Genomic DNA, 15,511 nt, shown 5'->3' with positions numbered 1-15,511 from the left:
AACCATATCAACATCAAATTGCCCTTGTGTCTTGTTGTGAGCCTTTTGTTTGTAGTGATGGCTCAAATGCACGTGGCATAATCAATTACTACAGAATGAAGGCATTTTATCAGTTGTCAGGATAGTGGGTATTAACCTGAATGAGTTGCCACCTTGTTTGTAGGCGTGCTGGAAGTTATTTTTGCCGGTGCCTAGCTAAACATGTGAACCACTTTCTAAAACTGCAGTCATTCTGGGAAATCAAGGCCCAAAAATGCTGTTGGGTCAAGACATCCAGGATTTAGATCCAGCAATTGTGAAGAAAGTGTATTGTATGGTGTTCAGCATGAAAGGAATGTGTAAGTGATGGTCTTTCCAGGAACGTTTGTTGCTCTCTTAATTAGAGGGGCACCACAGAAATCAGTGCTATGGTTCCAGTCACAATCAAAATCAATGATACAGCCGCAGGGCTCAAATGCAACACCAGACTAAGTGTAGATATCAGTAGCAATTAGGATTCATGGAAGCTTCAAGTGGATATAGACAAGCTCATTGATTAGGCAAAAACATAGTAGATTGAATGCAATGCGGAAAAGTGATGTTTGTCCATTGGTGGGAAAATCTAAAAGACTTTTCAAATGGTAAGAACTGGGAAGTATTGATGATCAAAGGTCCTTCTATAAGGCACTGAAGAAAACAACATTAATGTGCAGCAGGTTTCTGGGAAAGAAGATCACTGTATTAGCCTTTATCACAAGAATTTTTGAGATTAAGTCTTAGCGTGTCAATCAAATGGTCCGAGAAAGTTCTATCAAGGCCCGTGCCTTGCAAATAGATAGTGGAATGTGAATAGCTGAAAAGTAAAACTAGTTTAGATCTTAGTCTGGGGTCCAAGTTTCTGGAATTCTCTTCAAACCCCGTAAGTTTCTATTTCATTTAAACTCATTTTAAAAACATTCTACAACGGGTTAAGGTGCTGCTAATTAGTTTGGTCGAGTTCCTTTAAAGCAGTGAGAACTAACTGTAGCAATTCAATGATGTTATTCTGTTTTAACAGGATGCATTTGGTAGCAGAGTTTGCTGGGTAAATGCAGTAGGCGGCGTTGTTTGCACAATGCAGAGAGGAGCATCGAGGGTTCTGGGCTGGACGTCAGTGTCCCGCAGCGCACGGATTTTTCACTTTCAGCACCAAACCTGTTCAGTCTGCGGCAGGAGCGCTCTCTGGTCAGAATCTACTGCAAAATCTTCCCCTTACCAAACGCCATCTTGTGACATTAGGTGCTTTTATTGTAAAGGTAAAAACCACCTACACTGTAAGTATGCATCAAAGAGCATAACACCAAACTGTCACATTTTATCGAACGTAATTCGGACGGTCTGGATTTCAACCGACGTCATTTAGCTCCAAAAAGGCAACATTCGACTGGCATTTCCAATATGTGAATTGTCTGACTAATATTAATTCGCGTCGAGTCAATATGAATGTAACGGAGTGCTAACCTTTTGCGGAACAATTACATTTTTTTCTTTATGATTTATCATGGTTGCGTTGAAAATTAGGCAGGTATAAATGATACACCGTGGATTCCAGATTAGTACAGGTGCTGTGCTTTGGTGGGCGAGCTCGAAGGGCAGAGAAAATGGCAGTGGGGTACGGTCATCCACTACATGCGGGAATTATATTAAATACTTTGTTAAAGTGCAAGCGTTCGTGTTTCGTCTTTCCTATCTGGGGAAAAATTCTTCACAATCAAGTCGTAAGGAGTCTGTACGCATAATCTACAAGCCGACATATCGACAACAATGCAGTCATCGTTCGGAATGCAGATCCCCAGACATGAAAACGCGAATTCTGCTCCTCTTTGTACTTAATAAATGTCACATAGGAATGGGAACAAGTTCAATTGTGCGGGCTTTTTTCTATGATCGGGATTGTATTTAGTCACGTACACAATTCTGATATGTATATGGATGTAATGTTGCACGTTGCGTTGGCATTAACGAAGATTTTCTTTCGTACGCTGGCTGAAATTTGTCGGCTTGGAGTCGAGGATCCTTGTGTGTTGTTGTGATGGTTAAATTATTTTATTTAACATACGACGCTTTATTAATCGCTTTGGGATTTATTACAGCACGAAATAAATCAATTAGTATTCTAACCTCGTGCCAAATCCTTTCTGAAAAGAAGATGGCATTGTACTGAATTCACGGTGTGGATTTAAAAGGGAGATACGTGGAAAGGTTTTCTGTAAGAGTCTACTGTGTTCTTTCTGCTCCGTGTCAAAACACTGCTTCTCTCTTTCTCTTGTTTTCCCAGGATTTGGAAAGTACGTGAAGTAGCCGCCCTCGTGAATAATGGTGAAGCTGGGGAGTAACTTGAATGAAAAGAATGCCAAGCAGTCTTGTAGCGATGATAATTTTCACACCGTCCCTTTGATCACACCCTTGGATGTGAATCATCTGCAGTTCCCCGCTCCAGACAAGGTACTAAGCTTCTTCCGTCAACTCACCGCAGAGCTGAACCACAGTAATACAAACGAGCTCAGCTTTTGAGTCGTGTATAATTTATTGAATAATACTAATTAATTGCAACAGCATGAGGAAAGGATAATGTATTACCTGGGTCCATTTTGGTTATGGCTATGATAGAGTTCCAGGGGCTACTATCGGTCAATCAAAAGTTAGTAAGGACTAATGAAAATTGACCGAATCAGCGCATTAGGTTGTTTGGTGTTGACTCCGATGAATAAACACTGGGCCGAACAGCTGCGGAGGGGAATCGGGTGGGGCAGGAGGCTTGGGTTAAAGAATGCATCACAATTGCGGTGCATTTTTGCTATCGTTATGTTTATACATTTTCAGTATTGGTTGAGAGTAGCTTTGTAGGTTAAAGAACCGGCACGCCCTGATTTTTCCTTTATTATAGGTTGTGGTGAAAACGAGAACCGAATTCCAATCGGATCAAAAGAACAAAGGGAAACTGCGGGTACCCAAAATAGCTGAGTTCACTATTAGCTTCAACGACGGAGTGTCCGAAAGGCTCAAGGTAAAGGTTTCAATACTTGTTCATTTTATCATAATGGAAACACATTTCAACACATCTTCGGTCCAGTGAAGTATTAGGTACATAACCAACCGAAAAATCCTGCATTAAAAATCATCAAAGAAAGATATTTACAGTGGAATAAATGGGGAACCATTTATATCTTTTCCAGAATTAAACACATTGGTATATGTATTTTTTAATAAAATTGAATGTATTGTAACACCAACTTTATTTCTCTAATTTTGAGAAACGTTCATATTTTTTCCTGAATCAAAGTACTTATGATTATATAGAGAATAATATGAAGATCGTACCTGTCAGAGAAAACCATTTTATTGTAGATGGACTGAAAATGTTTCACATATCTTGGAGATATAGCCAGCGAATTTAAATGAATGGAATATTTCACACACAGCTGGCATCTATAAAATATATATTGAACATAGGAAAGTAGTCACTTTTTAAATTAAGAATTATGATGTAGTACAAATTCTCCTCAAGCACAAAACAGATAGATGACACAATCTATCCTTTAAAATAATCTAGTTATGCATGCAGACTAATGATTAAGGGGACTTGGCATCTATTGTTAATTTCAAAGGGCTGGAAATTACCCAGCTTACAGCAAAGAGATCCGCAAATAAATATTGTGGCCAAGTTGCTTGGCTTATAAAATACAAATGCTCAAACCAATCAAAAAATTGGTGAAAAGTCATCTCTGTGAAATGCTGACTTTGTTTCTCTCTTCACAGATGCTGCCTGACTTTTGAGTATTTCCAAGATTTTCAGTTTTTTTAAAATTTAAGTTTGCAGCTTCTGCAGTTCCCCCCGTTTTTAGGTAGTCCGTCAATTACATGCAGGTTGGTTGCTGACTGTTTCGAAGATGAGATTGGTTGTTGAGAAATATCCTTCCTGTGTGCAATCTTCATGCAGTTTCAGTACTTTACAGGGAGTTGTAATGCAAAAGTAAGATATGCTTCCTGACATCTAAGGTTCTTGTGAGTTCTGGTGATAGTTCCTCTTGGTGTGCATGAAGAGTCAGTATGCAGAGAGGACCTACTAGAAGAGGGGGAGGAAAAGAGCCTCAGCAGAATCTATTCATCAAGCGAGCATGGAAAGTAGTTCAACGTGCATCTTGCAAGGAGCAATGCCTCGGAGGGCTCTATGTTTGAAGGGTGATGCTATATGGGATGTGTCACAAAGATAGTTGCAACTCGTCTGCACCGTTAATCAGAACTATGTTGCCAGTGGTTGTAAAAGGCCAGGGTGAGCATTAATTTCAGTGTTTCTGCATCATTCCTGATGGGTTTCAGAGACATCAGAAATGCTTTTCTGTTTGTAGTATGTTCTTGCATTAGGAGACTCTTTTACTTCTGGAGAATGGTATTCATTTCCTGTCACTGAAAGCTGTGAAATACTGCAAATGCAAGAGTGCATTGATGACCTTTTTCAGTGGATTTTTATTGTCACTGCCTGATGCTAGATAGCAGCCACAATCTATTTATTTTATGACATTCCCTCCATCTTTCACTGTGGGGTGTCTTCTCATCAGCAAATTCTTGACTCCTATCAGAACCACATACAGAGGGACATGGCAAAATTCAGAGTGGGTATAGTGCTGCTGCATGCAACCTCCTAGAATAGATTGTTATATCCACACAATGCTTTCACTGCCTAATTTGCTCTGGTATAGGATGCACAATGAAACTGGACTCCAGGTTCTATTTTCAGTTGTATGTTTCATACCTGTCAGTTATCATCTTGCCAGCAACCTGAAGGTAGTAGGAGAACAGAAAGAAAGGAGGCAATGTTAGGATCCGTTTCATGCTGTCAGTGATCACATCTGAATTATCTTTTTCACTATAGTTCCTATTTTACTGTCCACTTAAACACATTGAACAACAAAAGTCAACACCAAATCAACAGTTCACACTTTACATCCAATTATAGCAAATGATTAAAATCTAAAGGAAATACTTTCACTGTTTAAAAGCAAAGGAGGTTAGTGCCCAGTGGAATCATTACCTCTCCCTAAGGGATTATAGCCCAGAAATCCTTGTAGTCTTTTGAAGAACTGGTTACTGGAATAGTGATACATTTTCAAAGCTCTTTGAAATACTGCTGTACAGAGCCATAATAACACCATTTTAGTTCTTATCTAGCATTTTTTGGCTGTTGACTTTAGCATGTAGTTTACTTGTGGCGTCTGCTTCTGCAAGTAGAAGATAGGAACTCACCATCAGATGGTGCATGAAATCTAGGTCAAGAAGTGCCTTTGTACTGGAAAGGACGGGTTCTAAGTTTTGTGTAGAGCCCACTAGTCATAACTGGATTCCTGTGTGGTTCCCAATGTTGCATGTGTGTTTTTCATCCAGTTGTCCAATCCATCAGGCATTTTGCAGTGCATTCAGCCTCCTATGGGCTGCTCAGAAGAGTATACTGAATGCACTGTGCTTCAGAAGTTTATACTTTAGCTACCTTTTCCCTTTGCCCTTGCAACAGCCCATATGTGCCCGGTAACACAATATATGTGGGTACAGCTTCTGAGCTGACATCTACAATATACAAAATTGCCAGTAACTACTGGGAGTTACATCTGTCAGGTAGATTAATAGGGTGTCTTTGCCCCTGTTATTTTGCTGTTAAGTTGTCTCCTGTCCATGTTTTGTTGTTGGCTAACTGAAAATGAAATGCCATTGTGTAGGGTTGTGGAGAGGTGGAAAGAGCTTTACACTATGTGTATCTCTTAATCTGAACAGATTCTGGGGTGAGTGAGAAATGGGAATTTGCATTATATTGCATCATATCATCATTCTCAAAGTAAGGATTTGACCATTATCTCTATGATGGCTTGCGTCAGTCCTCTAGGGTGGTTAGACATTGTAGCCTTGAATTTCCATTTCTTGTTTTGCTGCTGTGGCACCAGTTATGTGCCTCCCCATTGTGCAAGTGGAAGTGTATGGTTATGTTTATCATAGTTAAATAGGGTGTGCATTCTGTGAAATGGGGTTGTGAGACTTAGAGCGGTGCTAGATGTGTAAGAGTGTACTTTGTCATATGAACATTGAGTTCAACCTATGATTTATGAAGACAATTGATAGCTGAGTGATGGGCTATGTGGTGCATTGAGTAGTGTGTGCGTTTGGTTCCTCATATGGAAAATATCATTTGAAAATCATTTCCCTTGTGGTCATTAAGATTGACACCACTATGTCGATGGCCTTGGTGCTGGACTCTCCCTGTTGCCTTGCCAGCTACTTTTGGCCAGTGGTATTTGAGCATATACCTGGAGAGATACTCTTACTGAGTATCTCTTGCCATCTTAATTGATAAATGTTGTGATGGAAAATAACTGGTTCTTTGAGTCTCAACAGTAGAGGCCTGGACACACACAGTTTTAATAATAAGGAATTTATTTACAAGGGGAAGTCGGGTCAACACAAGCAACTACAATACACAGGAAGCAGTGTGGGGACAGGGTACGGTTACACAAACAAAGAACAAGGGAAAAGCACTACGACAGCTATCCCCCTTGACCTTGGATAGCTGCAGCTCCCTTACCAGGACAAACGATAGACCTTCCCAAACATAAATCAATGCACTTACCTTTAATGAGGTGGTCTGTAAGAGAGAGCGAGCCAGGCACAAGTCTCACCTTTTATAGAATGGGGCTGGGTGAGATAATCCAATTAAGGTAACCAATAATTTAGGTGTGCATTGATTAGTTGGGAGGGACCAAATGTTGATTGGCATGTGGTGTGTCCTCCGACCAGCCAGGTGGTAGTTCGTCTGTCACGTGACCGGTATCTCAATACACTCCACCCCTCGGAAGACACACCACATAGCCAACACACATAAGAGGGTGAAACAATATCACATACCAGAAATAACCATTTTTAAGCAGCTAAGTAAATGCAGAGACACTCTTAATCAGCTGGCATGTGCAACATAGTATAGAAATGGCTATGATTACAAGAATGAGTGCGATGGACCAGTGAATGACAGTTGCCCACCACCCCCCTGGTTAAGCCTTGGGTTCCAAAAAGTTCCAAAGACCTCCACAATGACTTCTATTAGTAGTTTTTGCCACCAAATTCCCCTAAGTTAAGAAGTGGAGACTGTTTTTAATAATTTGAAACATCTTAAAATACTACTCCATAAAAATGACACCCATGATCATGCTCCAAGTCAATAAATAATGTTGTAAACATATTTGCAATCACAGTAATGATTAAGCAGTACCAAATTTGCTGCATCAAGCCAAATGGACATGTCTTAATTGTGCTTTGTGGCTCCAGCTCCTGTCTTTCAATACTATCCAGTTTTTGACTCTACTGTATCTATTCAGACATCACAATTATCTTGTCAAGATGAGTCCTCATTGCCTTGAAATAATTCTATTAATTGGATGAATGTGATAAAATTCCATCATGCCATTGTCAATAGAATTAATTTGATTATTAAAATAGCAAAAATGACAACAGAAGAGCAGCCAATATAACAAAACTCAATACATTTTACAAAATGTAGTAAGTAATGATGTGTTCCTTGCCAAATATATTTATTTAGATGTAAAATTAATAACGAAGCATGAGACTAAAACAATATATTTTGGGAAGTAAAACCACGTAAAATATTTTTAAAACTTTGTTGGCACCTCTGCCTGAGTAAACTGGATTGCTGCCTAGTTCTTTCATTACAATCTAGTTATATCTTTCTCTTAGTTCTTTGCATATATTTCGTTCAAACAGGTGAGATAGAAAACGTAGCTGCTAACTCAACTCCTGATGTCGATTGAACTTGAAATCTCTATTCATCTAAATTTTTATTTGCTTATTTTTAAATATTTCTAACATCACTAGATTAATAAAAAGGGTGGGATCATTTTTATTTTTTAAAATTTTATTTGTATTTTTGTGAAATGCAGAACTGCAATAAATGAGTGACAGCACACACAGCTAAAATCTCTATGTAAATGTGAATTCCGAAGGTCAACAGAATACAGGGAAACAATTTATAATCTCCACATGGCAAAAGTAAAGTTTATATATTGAATTTCACAAAATCATCGACCTTGTTTGATGCTTGTTTGGTAGAATTATGCACACATCTCAGTCTCGAGGCTTGGCACCACAATAGCTTAGCAGTTAGTGCGACAGTATCACAGCTTGAGGCAATCTGGAGCTCAGTTTAATTCCAGCACTGTTCTGTAAGGAGGCTATATGTCCTCCCCATGGAAAGTGTGTTTTCTCCCCGGGTGCGCCGGTTTCCTCCCACAGTCCAAAGACTTACTGGGTAGGTGAATTGGTCATCGTAAATTGTCCTAAGATTAGTGTAGGGTTAATCAGGTTTGTCGGGGGTTGCTGGGGCAACATGGCTCGAAGGGCTAGAAGGGCCGACGTTATACTGTACTGCAAAATAAATAAATATATATGTGGGTTGATATTCCAGTTCACTACTGAGATCCCATCCATTTGCCTATGAAATATTTTAGAACAGGGATATTTTCTCATGGGCAGAATCTAGGTCTTAATCAAAATTACTTTGAAAAAGGTGGATTAATCATACTGCTGCTTGTGGAATTTTAGTGCACCAATGGCTACCAGCTTCCCTGTATCACCAGGGTGAATATATTTCACCACGCGAGGGATATTTGTGAGAGAACAGTATATGCAAATTAGTGGTTGCCTTTCCCACAGTACCGTTAAAGGCATTATATCAGAAGGGAGTGAACTTCTTTAGGACATTCTCTTGTTGTGAAAAGCCCTACATACATGCAGTTGTTTTGTTTTATCTTGTTCACTTGAAATTGCAGCTCTCCTGATTCTCATTACCTGGCTCGATATGCTTTGAGAAACATACAGTTAGTGTTCTGTTTTTGACAGGGTTCTTAATGTTCAGAGGAGAATTTCTTTCTTCTGTTTGGGCATAGTGGTAACATCATTGCTCCCTTTACTCATGTCACTGTTGATCCAATTTGATAAGCTCTTAGTGGTGCCAGGTCATGACATACTATCTTTGATAGAAATAATCCTTTTGATAACCTCAGAATATTTGAAGTGTGTCACAACCCATGAAGTAATTTTGAAATATATTCACTGTGGTGATCCAGGGAAGCTGGTAGCCATTGGTGTACAAAAATTCCACAAACAGCAGCATGATTAAGCACTAGCCAAGACTCTGGAGTAACCCTCATGAAGTTCTTGCCATGATTTTTAAATGTCTGGCAAAACCTTTCCAACAGCCATTGTATTCAGCTCTCTGGAATAATGGTTAGCAGCACTAACAATAATCAACTTTAATATCAATCGGACTATCTTCAAAATACGCAATATCTCTGCACATTCTGCATTACACTATTATCACAGTAGCACAGGTTCATCGTGAATTAGTTTAAATTTCCTATTTGTAAATTGTAGTCAAATTAAAAGTCAAAATAAGAAGATTCTACTTATCAATTACATAAATTAACCCGAATGTAGTTCTACTTCCACAATTTTTTGTCTGTAGTTTGTACCCCTCGAGGAAATATATTTTCAACTATCTTTCTAACATGGTAATCCTGAAAAGTTACCCTTTTCACAATAACATGATTAAAGCTCAAGTTTGTGTCTAAATAACTTAATTCATTTTTAAAAAATTTGCAACGTCCAGTTTCAATATCTTAGGTGCTTCAACTGGATTTTTCAGGCAGTGGCAAAATGTTTTCGCAATTGATTTGATTTAATATTTTCAATTAGTTATGAAATGGTAGAGGAAAAAATTTAATAGCTGAAAGGTAGGAATAAGTATTTTATCTTAAGAGGGTGTTAAGTGGAGAGGGAGGGAGAGAATATAACATAAGAACAGGGAAATATCACTGGATTTTTAATTTATTTAGATACAGTTTGGAACAGGCCCTCCCGGCCCAATTAGCCACATTGTCCAGTAACTCATCCATTTAACCTTAGCCTAATCACAGGACAATTTACAATGACTGATCTATTAACCAGCACTACTTTGGATTGTGGGTGGAATCTGAGGAAACTCATACAGTCATGGGGAGAGCGTACATACTTCTTACAGATGGCACCAGAATTGAACTCTAAACTCTGATGCCCCGAGTGGTGATAGTGTTGTGCTAACAGCTACGCTACTGCGGCACCCACAGTTTTGACCTTGTATTATAAATCTAAGTTCATCTTTTTTATATCTTCATTATCCAAAACAATCTATTTTTTCTCTGAAAATATTGTTGTATATTTACATGAAGCATTATTTTCAGATGCATTGTTGAGAAAATTGAATCAAATTATAGAACAGTACAGCACAGGAAAAGGTTCTTCAGCCCATGATGTTGTGTTGCCCTAACTAAACTAATGACACTTAATTAAACTAATTCCTTCCATTCTCTGCATATTTATGTGTTTTTATAAAAACCTCTTAAATGTCTCTATCGTATTTGCCTCCTCCATCACATCTGACATCTACCACTCTGTGTGTAGTTGGAAAGGAAACTTGCTTTGCACATCTCATTTAACATTCCCCCTTTCATATTAAATGCATGGCCTCTAGTATCAGACATGTAAAGCCTCGGGGGCGGGGGAAGATAGTTGCTGCCTACTCTATCTAAACCTCTCATTATTCTATAAACTTCTGTTGGTATCCCTCAGGCTTCCACTGCTCAAGAGAAAACAACCCTGATTTATTCAACCTCTCCTTATAGTGCATTCCCTCTAATTCAGGCAGCATCCTGGTAAACCTCTTCTCCATCCTTTCCAAAACCTCCACGTGCTTCCTATAATGGTACCAGCAGAATTGAATACACCACTCCAGACGTGGCCTGCCTTGAGTCTGATTCTTGAACTCATTGCCTTGACTAACTTGTGCTGCCTTTACCACCCTATCAACTTCTTGTGTAGCCTCTTTATGGAGAGTGAGTTTGAGAATGATGACTTTGTTTGAGAATATTTTAAGCTAAAAGTTTCATGTAAAGTCATTTCAGCTTCAAATCATTGTAGGTCTAGTGCCAAACCAAGCATTCATGCACTAAACTTATTTTCAGCAACCTCTTGTCGGAGCAGAGACAGAGTGGAGGTTGAAGGGAAAGTTGTGAGCAGGGTGCACCCAAGGGAGAGGGGAAGAATCTGTTCCTGAATCGCTGAATGTGTGCCTTTAGGCTTCTGTACCTCCTTGATGGTAGCAATAAGAAGAGGGCATGTCCTGGGTGATGGGGGTCCTTGGTGATGGACACTGACTTTCAAGGCACCACTCCTTAAAGATGTCCTGGATACTATGGAGGCTGGTGCCAATGATAGACCTGACTAATTTTACCACTCTCTGCAGCTTACTTTGATCCTGTGCAGTAGACCCCCATAGAAAATGTTCGCCATGCTGAAACCTGTAGAAATTTGTGAGTGATTTTGGTGACATACCAAACCTCCTCATACTCCTAATGAAATATAGCCCATGTCTTGCCATCATTATGGCTGCATCGATATGTTGCATCCGGGTTAGGTCCTCGGATATCCAGGAACTTGAAATTGCTCATTCTCTCCACTTCTGATCTTTCTGAGGACTGGTTTGCGTTCCCTCATCCTACCCTTTCTGAAGTCCACAATCAGTTCTTCGGTCTTAATGATGTTCAGCGCAAGGTTGTTGCTGCGACACCACTCATCTAGCTGATATATCTCGCTCTTGTACGCCCTCTTGTCACCATCTCAAATTCTGCCAACATTAGTTGTATCTTCAGCAAATTTAAAGGTGGCATTTGAGGTATGCCTAGCCACACAGTCATGGGTGTAGAGGGAGTACAGCAGTGCACAAAGGACACAGGACACATCTGAGGTGTGTCAATGCTGATCGTCAGCAAGGAGGAGATGTTACTTCCAAAGGATGCCAAAGGCAATATTTTATGGTATTCTCACATTTGAAAGTTGCAGTAGGATTTATGAAAGTGTTACTTTTCAATCAAGGAAACAATCGTCATTGTAAGTTGACCAGAAATATCTCTGTTTAAAGCAGTAAATCTTATGGTTTGTATCTTAGGCTAGACACATAAATATCTACCTTTTGTTGCAGATTAAGTGTTGTGTGGTACAGTGTTTTATCCTTTGTAAGAAGAATATTCTTTAACTTGGAATAACCTGACAAGTGTTATAGTATGAATAAGTTTATTATAAGCGAAGATTTTGGTGCACTATAAAATTGACTGAATATTGGCACATAGCTCGCCCAGTTTCCATTCCATTAATTTTAGTGGACAAGAAAATCCAGCAGGAGATTTAACCAGTGGTTAATCCATCTATTTCATGGTCCCAAGAAAGTTTCATCACAAATACTTTAAAAATAGTCTAGGATTCAAACATTGATTGTTTAGCAATATACTGGTATGGCTTTCTGTTAACTAAAGTGTTGAATGAGTTTTTCTATGACTAGAAATTCTATTATTTTGAACTGAAACCAACCAATTTTCAAGGAATGGGTTGTATAGTATTACATGTATTATTCCAAAGAAATAACTTCTGTTAGCCTCCAGCATTGATTTTGGAAATGGCTTTTATTCTTCAGTATGTGATTAAAAAGGCAATGTCGCAAATAGCAAGTTATCCTTCCTTGTTCAGAAATGACGCCATTTGGCGACACATTTCTATAATAGGAATAAAAAAAATTGGAAATATGAAATAAATGCATATTTTGCCAGAAGTGTACATTGGATGCATTAGGTATTCCTAACAAGAAAATGCAGGGCAGCTATTTAGATACAAATTCTCTGTTAATGGCTCACAAACCCAGAGCATGTGAACCTCTTTAAATATATTGATGGACATCAATTATTTTGAGTAAATCGTGTTTCTATTTTGGTTACTGTTACAGTTTATTCCATATATCATATTACTTTGGGGAGGGGGGGGGGTAATCTTTGCTTCCTAAATTTGTTGTATGTCTCATCATTACTGATTTAGACCTATCTGTCTGCTCCATTTTTTTTTAGATATTTCACACTTGGTACAAGTCTTTAAACAGAATATTTACTTTGACCTTTCAGAAAACCAAACTAATCCTCTCTTTATTTCCTTTTTCATCTCATGTGCTTTGGAACCCAGCAGCCTTATAAATACATTATACTGCAACTGTACTTTGCATCTTCATTTAGACATTTTAATGGTCAGGAAACCAGAATGCTTACAGAAGTTCAGTTTTCAATGAAATTTTGTTCCACTCTTTCCAACATGGAATTTTGATGTGACTGTTTTTCTTTCATCAAATACAAATTCAATTTGCTAATTTTACTGCGTAATTCTATTGATTTGTTGACTGTCAGTTTGTGGCTAACCCACATCAACATACATTAAGTCCCTGGATGGATTTTCCTTTGACTATTCATTCTGATCATTAGATAAGACATGCTTTCGTAGCTTGATATTGACTGGCTCATATAAATCAGCTTTCATTTCTTTGGCATAAGGCTTCATTAGATGTGAAGCAAGCATTTTGTCATATATTGTATATTAATCCTTAATACAATCTACTATGATAGACAACTCGTTTCTGTATTTATTCCAAATAAATAGTTTTCTTTTTCTTCTGTTTAATATCATTACAGTATGAATACATATCTTTTTTGAGATTTTGCATGAAAGTGCAGAATGGAAGACATTTTTTCATATAACAGTAACAGCTAAACCAGAAAATTTATTGCATTCCTCATTAGATATTAGTTTTATTTTGTAATACAGTTTTAGATTCTTTCACATTGTTTACTATATTTGAAAGCTTTGATGTTTTGATCCAAAATCAATTATGCATAAAGAGCTTTGAGGTTAATGCCTTGTATTTCCATAATTATGGGATAGATTATTCAAAGAATATCTGTAGAAAAGCATGTTTTGAGTCAAACAATATTTTGCAATAGTAACCTTTTTTTAGCTGTACCTAATATTTTTTGCACACATAATTAGTTATCTATTCTTTCTGTTTAATTATTAAACCTCAGAACTGTAAAGGTTCAGTGGAAACTAAAGTCTCCATCATACATTGATGATATCAGTGCATAAATGTGTTTTCACTTCTGATCTAAATTTTTGTGATTTAATGATGCCATTCTAAATTACAATGATAGTTTTAAGCAGTATGTCCAGAGTCTCTAATGATCTTAACAGGCTTCCGTAGTGTGGTATGTCTGTGCACAAGGTAGGGCATTGTGTCAGTTTGCATTGTCTGGGTGGATTTGGCTAAACATTCCATACAGCATGATTTACGAAGCTTCAGTATCTGGTTCCTGAGTAGAATGAAGGCAGTGCAGTGAATTTACTGGCCTGGAGCTTTCAGTTCATTTTTAGAATGGTGGGTGCCTGGAATGTGCCCCCTGGGCTGGTGCCGGAGGCAAGTACGAGGGATGAGCACATGAATTTGCATGAAATGCAAGGATATGGACATTGTGTGGGCAGAGGAGATTAGTCTGGCATTTGAATATAAATTTAATGAGATGGCACATCATTGTGAACTGAAAGGCCTGTTCCTTTGCTGTACTGTTCGAGGTTCTACATTGCCCTTCTGTATTCTATGAGGTGGGCATGCTCTGCACATGTGATACCTGCTCAGTGGAGAGAATAAACCTGTGTGTGAGCCAAAGCAGTCCGTCATCACTTGCTGTTCTGTAATCTTGTTTATTACTTACAATTAGGCCAAATTCAACTCATAACCGCTCCCCCCAAAAAAAGTGTGATTGACCTCCACATTGCCTTGTTGCCATTTTGGGAGATAAACTTCCCTGTCCATTAAGTTTGCTGCTGAGCTAGTCAAGGAGTAAATACATTCTAATGTCCTGCTGTTTAGTTTATTAGTTCCTCTATGGACCCTGACTTTACATTGTACAGTATTCTCTTTGTCACCAGGTACTGCTGCTGCCTCTCTGATTCTTTCTTAAATATTGATGTGGTGATTTCCTTTCTCATTGAACCATGCATGAGCTTGCTTAGTACGTGGAGGCATAGACATTCTAATTAAACATATGCTTCTGTTGCTGATGTGAGGCGATCTGTGTCCTGATTTCCTTTTCCAAACTGGTTGTAGAACAAATACCAGCAGCTTGCATAAAAGAAAAAGGCACTGCAAAATAAATGTATAGAAATTCATTTGCACATAAAACCATGAATGAATTTGATGCTGTGCAGAGTATCCATTGCAATGACATTAGCAAAATATTTTCATTGTCAGGTATTGTGCAAAGCTTCATGCCTGAAATTGGTCCAATTCACAATTTTATTTTTTTCAGGATTATACAGTTGTCTTAATTTTGGGATTTGAATGCAGTACAGTAAGTAAACCTGAACTGTCACATGTAAAGGCTGAAACTCCTAAAGCACAACAATCAACTATATTGTAAATTGTGAAAAATGCTGAAACATATGGAAGTGGACACTCTGGTTTTCTGCCCTTGACTTTGGGATTGTGCAGATGTGAGCATCTATACTGACTGTCCTCTACCCCTTTCAGCAAAAGGTC

General features: G+C 38.4%; 1 protein-coding gene across 3 annotated transcripts in view; it reads left to right on the top strand.

The window, feature by feature from the left end:
* Positions 1-1,095: 1,095 nt before the first annotated feature.
* The window catches only part of nsg2 (neuronal vesicle trafficking associated 2), an 85,454-nt gene continuing 71,038 nt past the window's right edge, over positions 1,096-15,511 (top strand). The window contains exons 1-3 of one of the 3 annotated variants that reach the window (XM_073067698.1): positions 1,096-1,274; positions 2,297-2,463; positions 2,906-3,025. In XM_073067698.1, the coding sequence (XP_072923799.1) occupies positions 2,335-2,463; positions 2,906-3,025 (249 nt within the window). In that variant the 5' untranslated portion in view covers positions 1,096-1,274; positions 2,297-2,334. Of the gene's footprint in view, positions 1,293-1,398; positions 1,631-2,296; positions 2,464-2,905; positions 3,026-15,511 lie in introns of those variants that run through there. The other 2 variants (XM_073067697.1, XM_073067700.1) reach the window with 2 other exon arrangements.

Source organism: Hemitrygon akajei, chromosome 15 (genome assembly GCF_048418815.1).
Source record: "Hemitrygon akajei chromosome 15, sHemAka1.3, whole genome shotgun sequence".
NCBI lineage: Eukaryota > Metazoa > Chordata > Chondrichthyes > Myliobatiformes > Dasyatidae > Hemitrygon > Hemitrygon akajei.
Note: the sequence above shows the minus strand (reverse complement) of the source record. Positions and strands in the feature narration are given on the sequence as shown.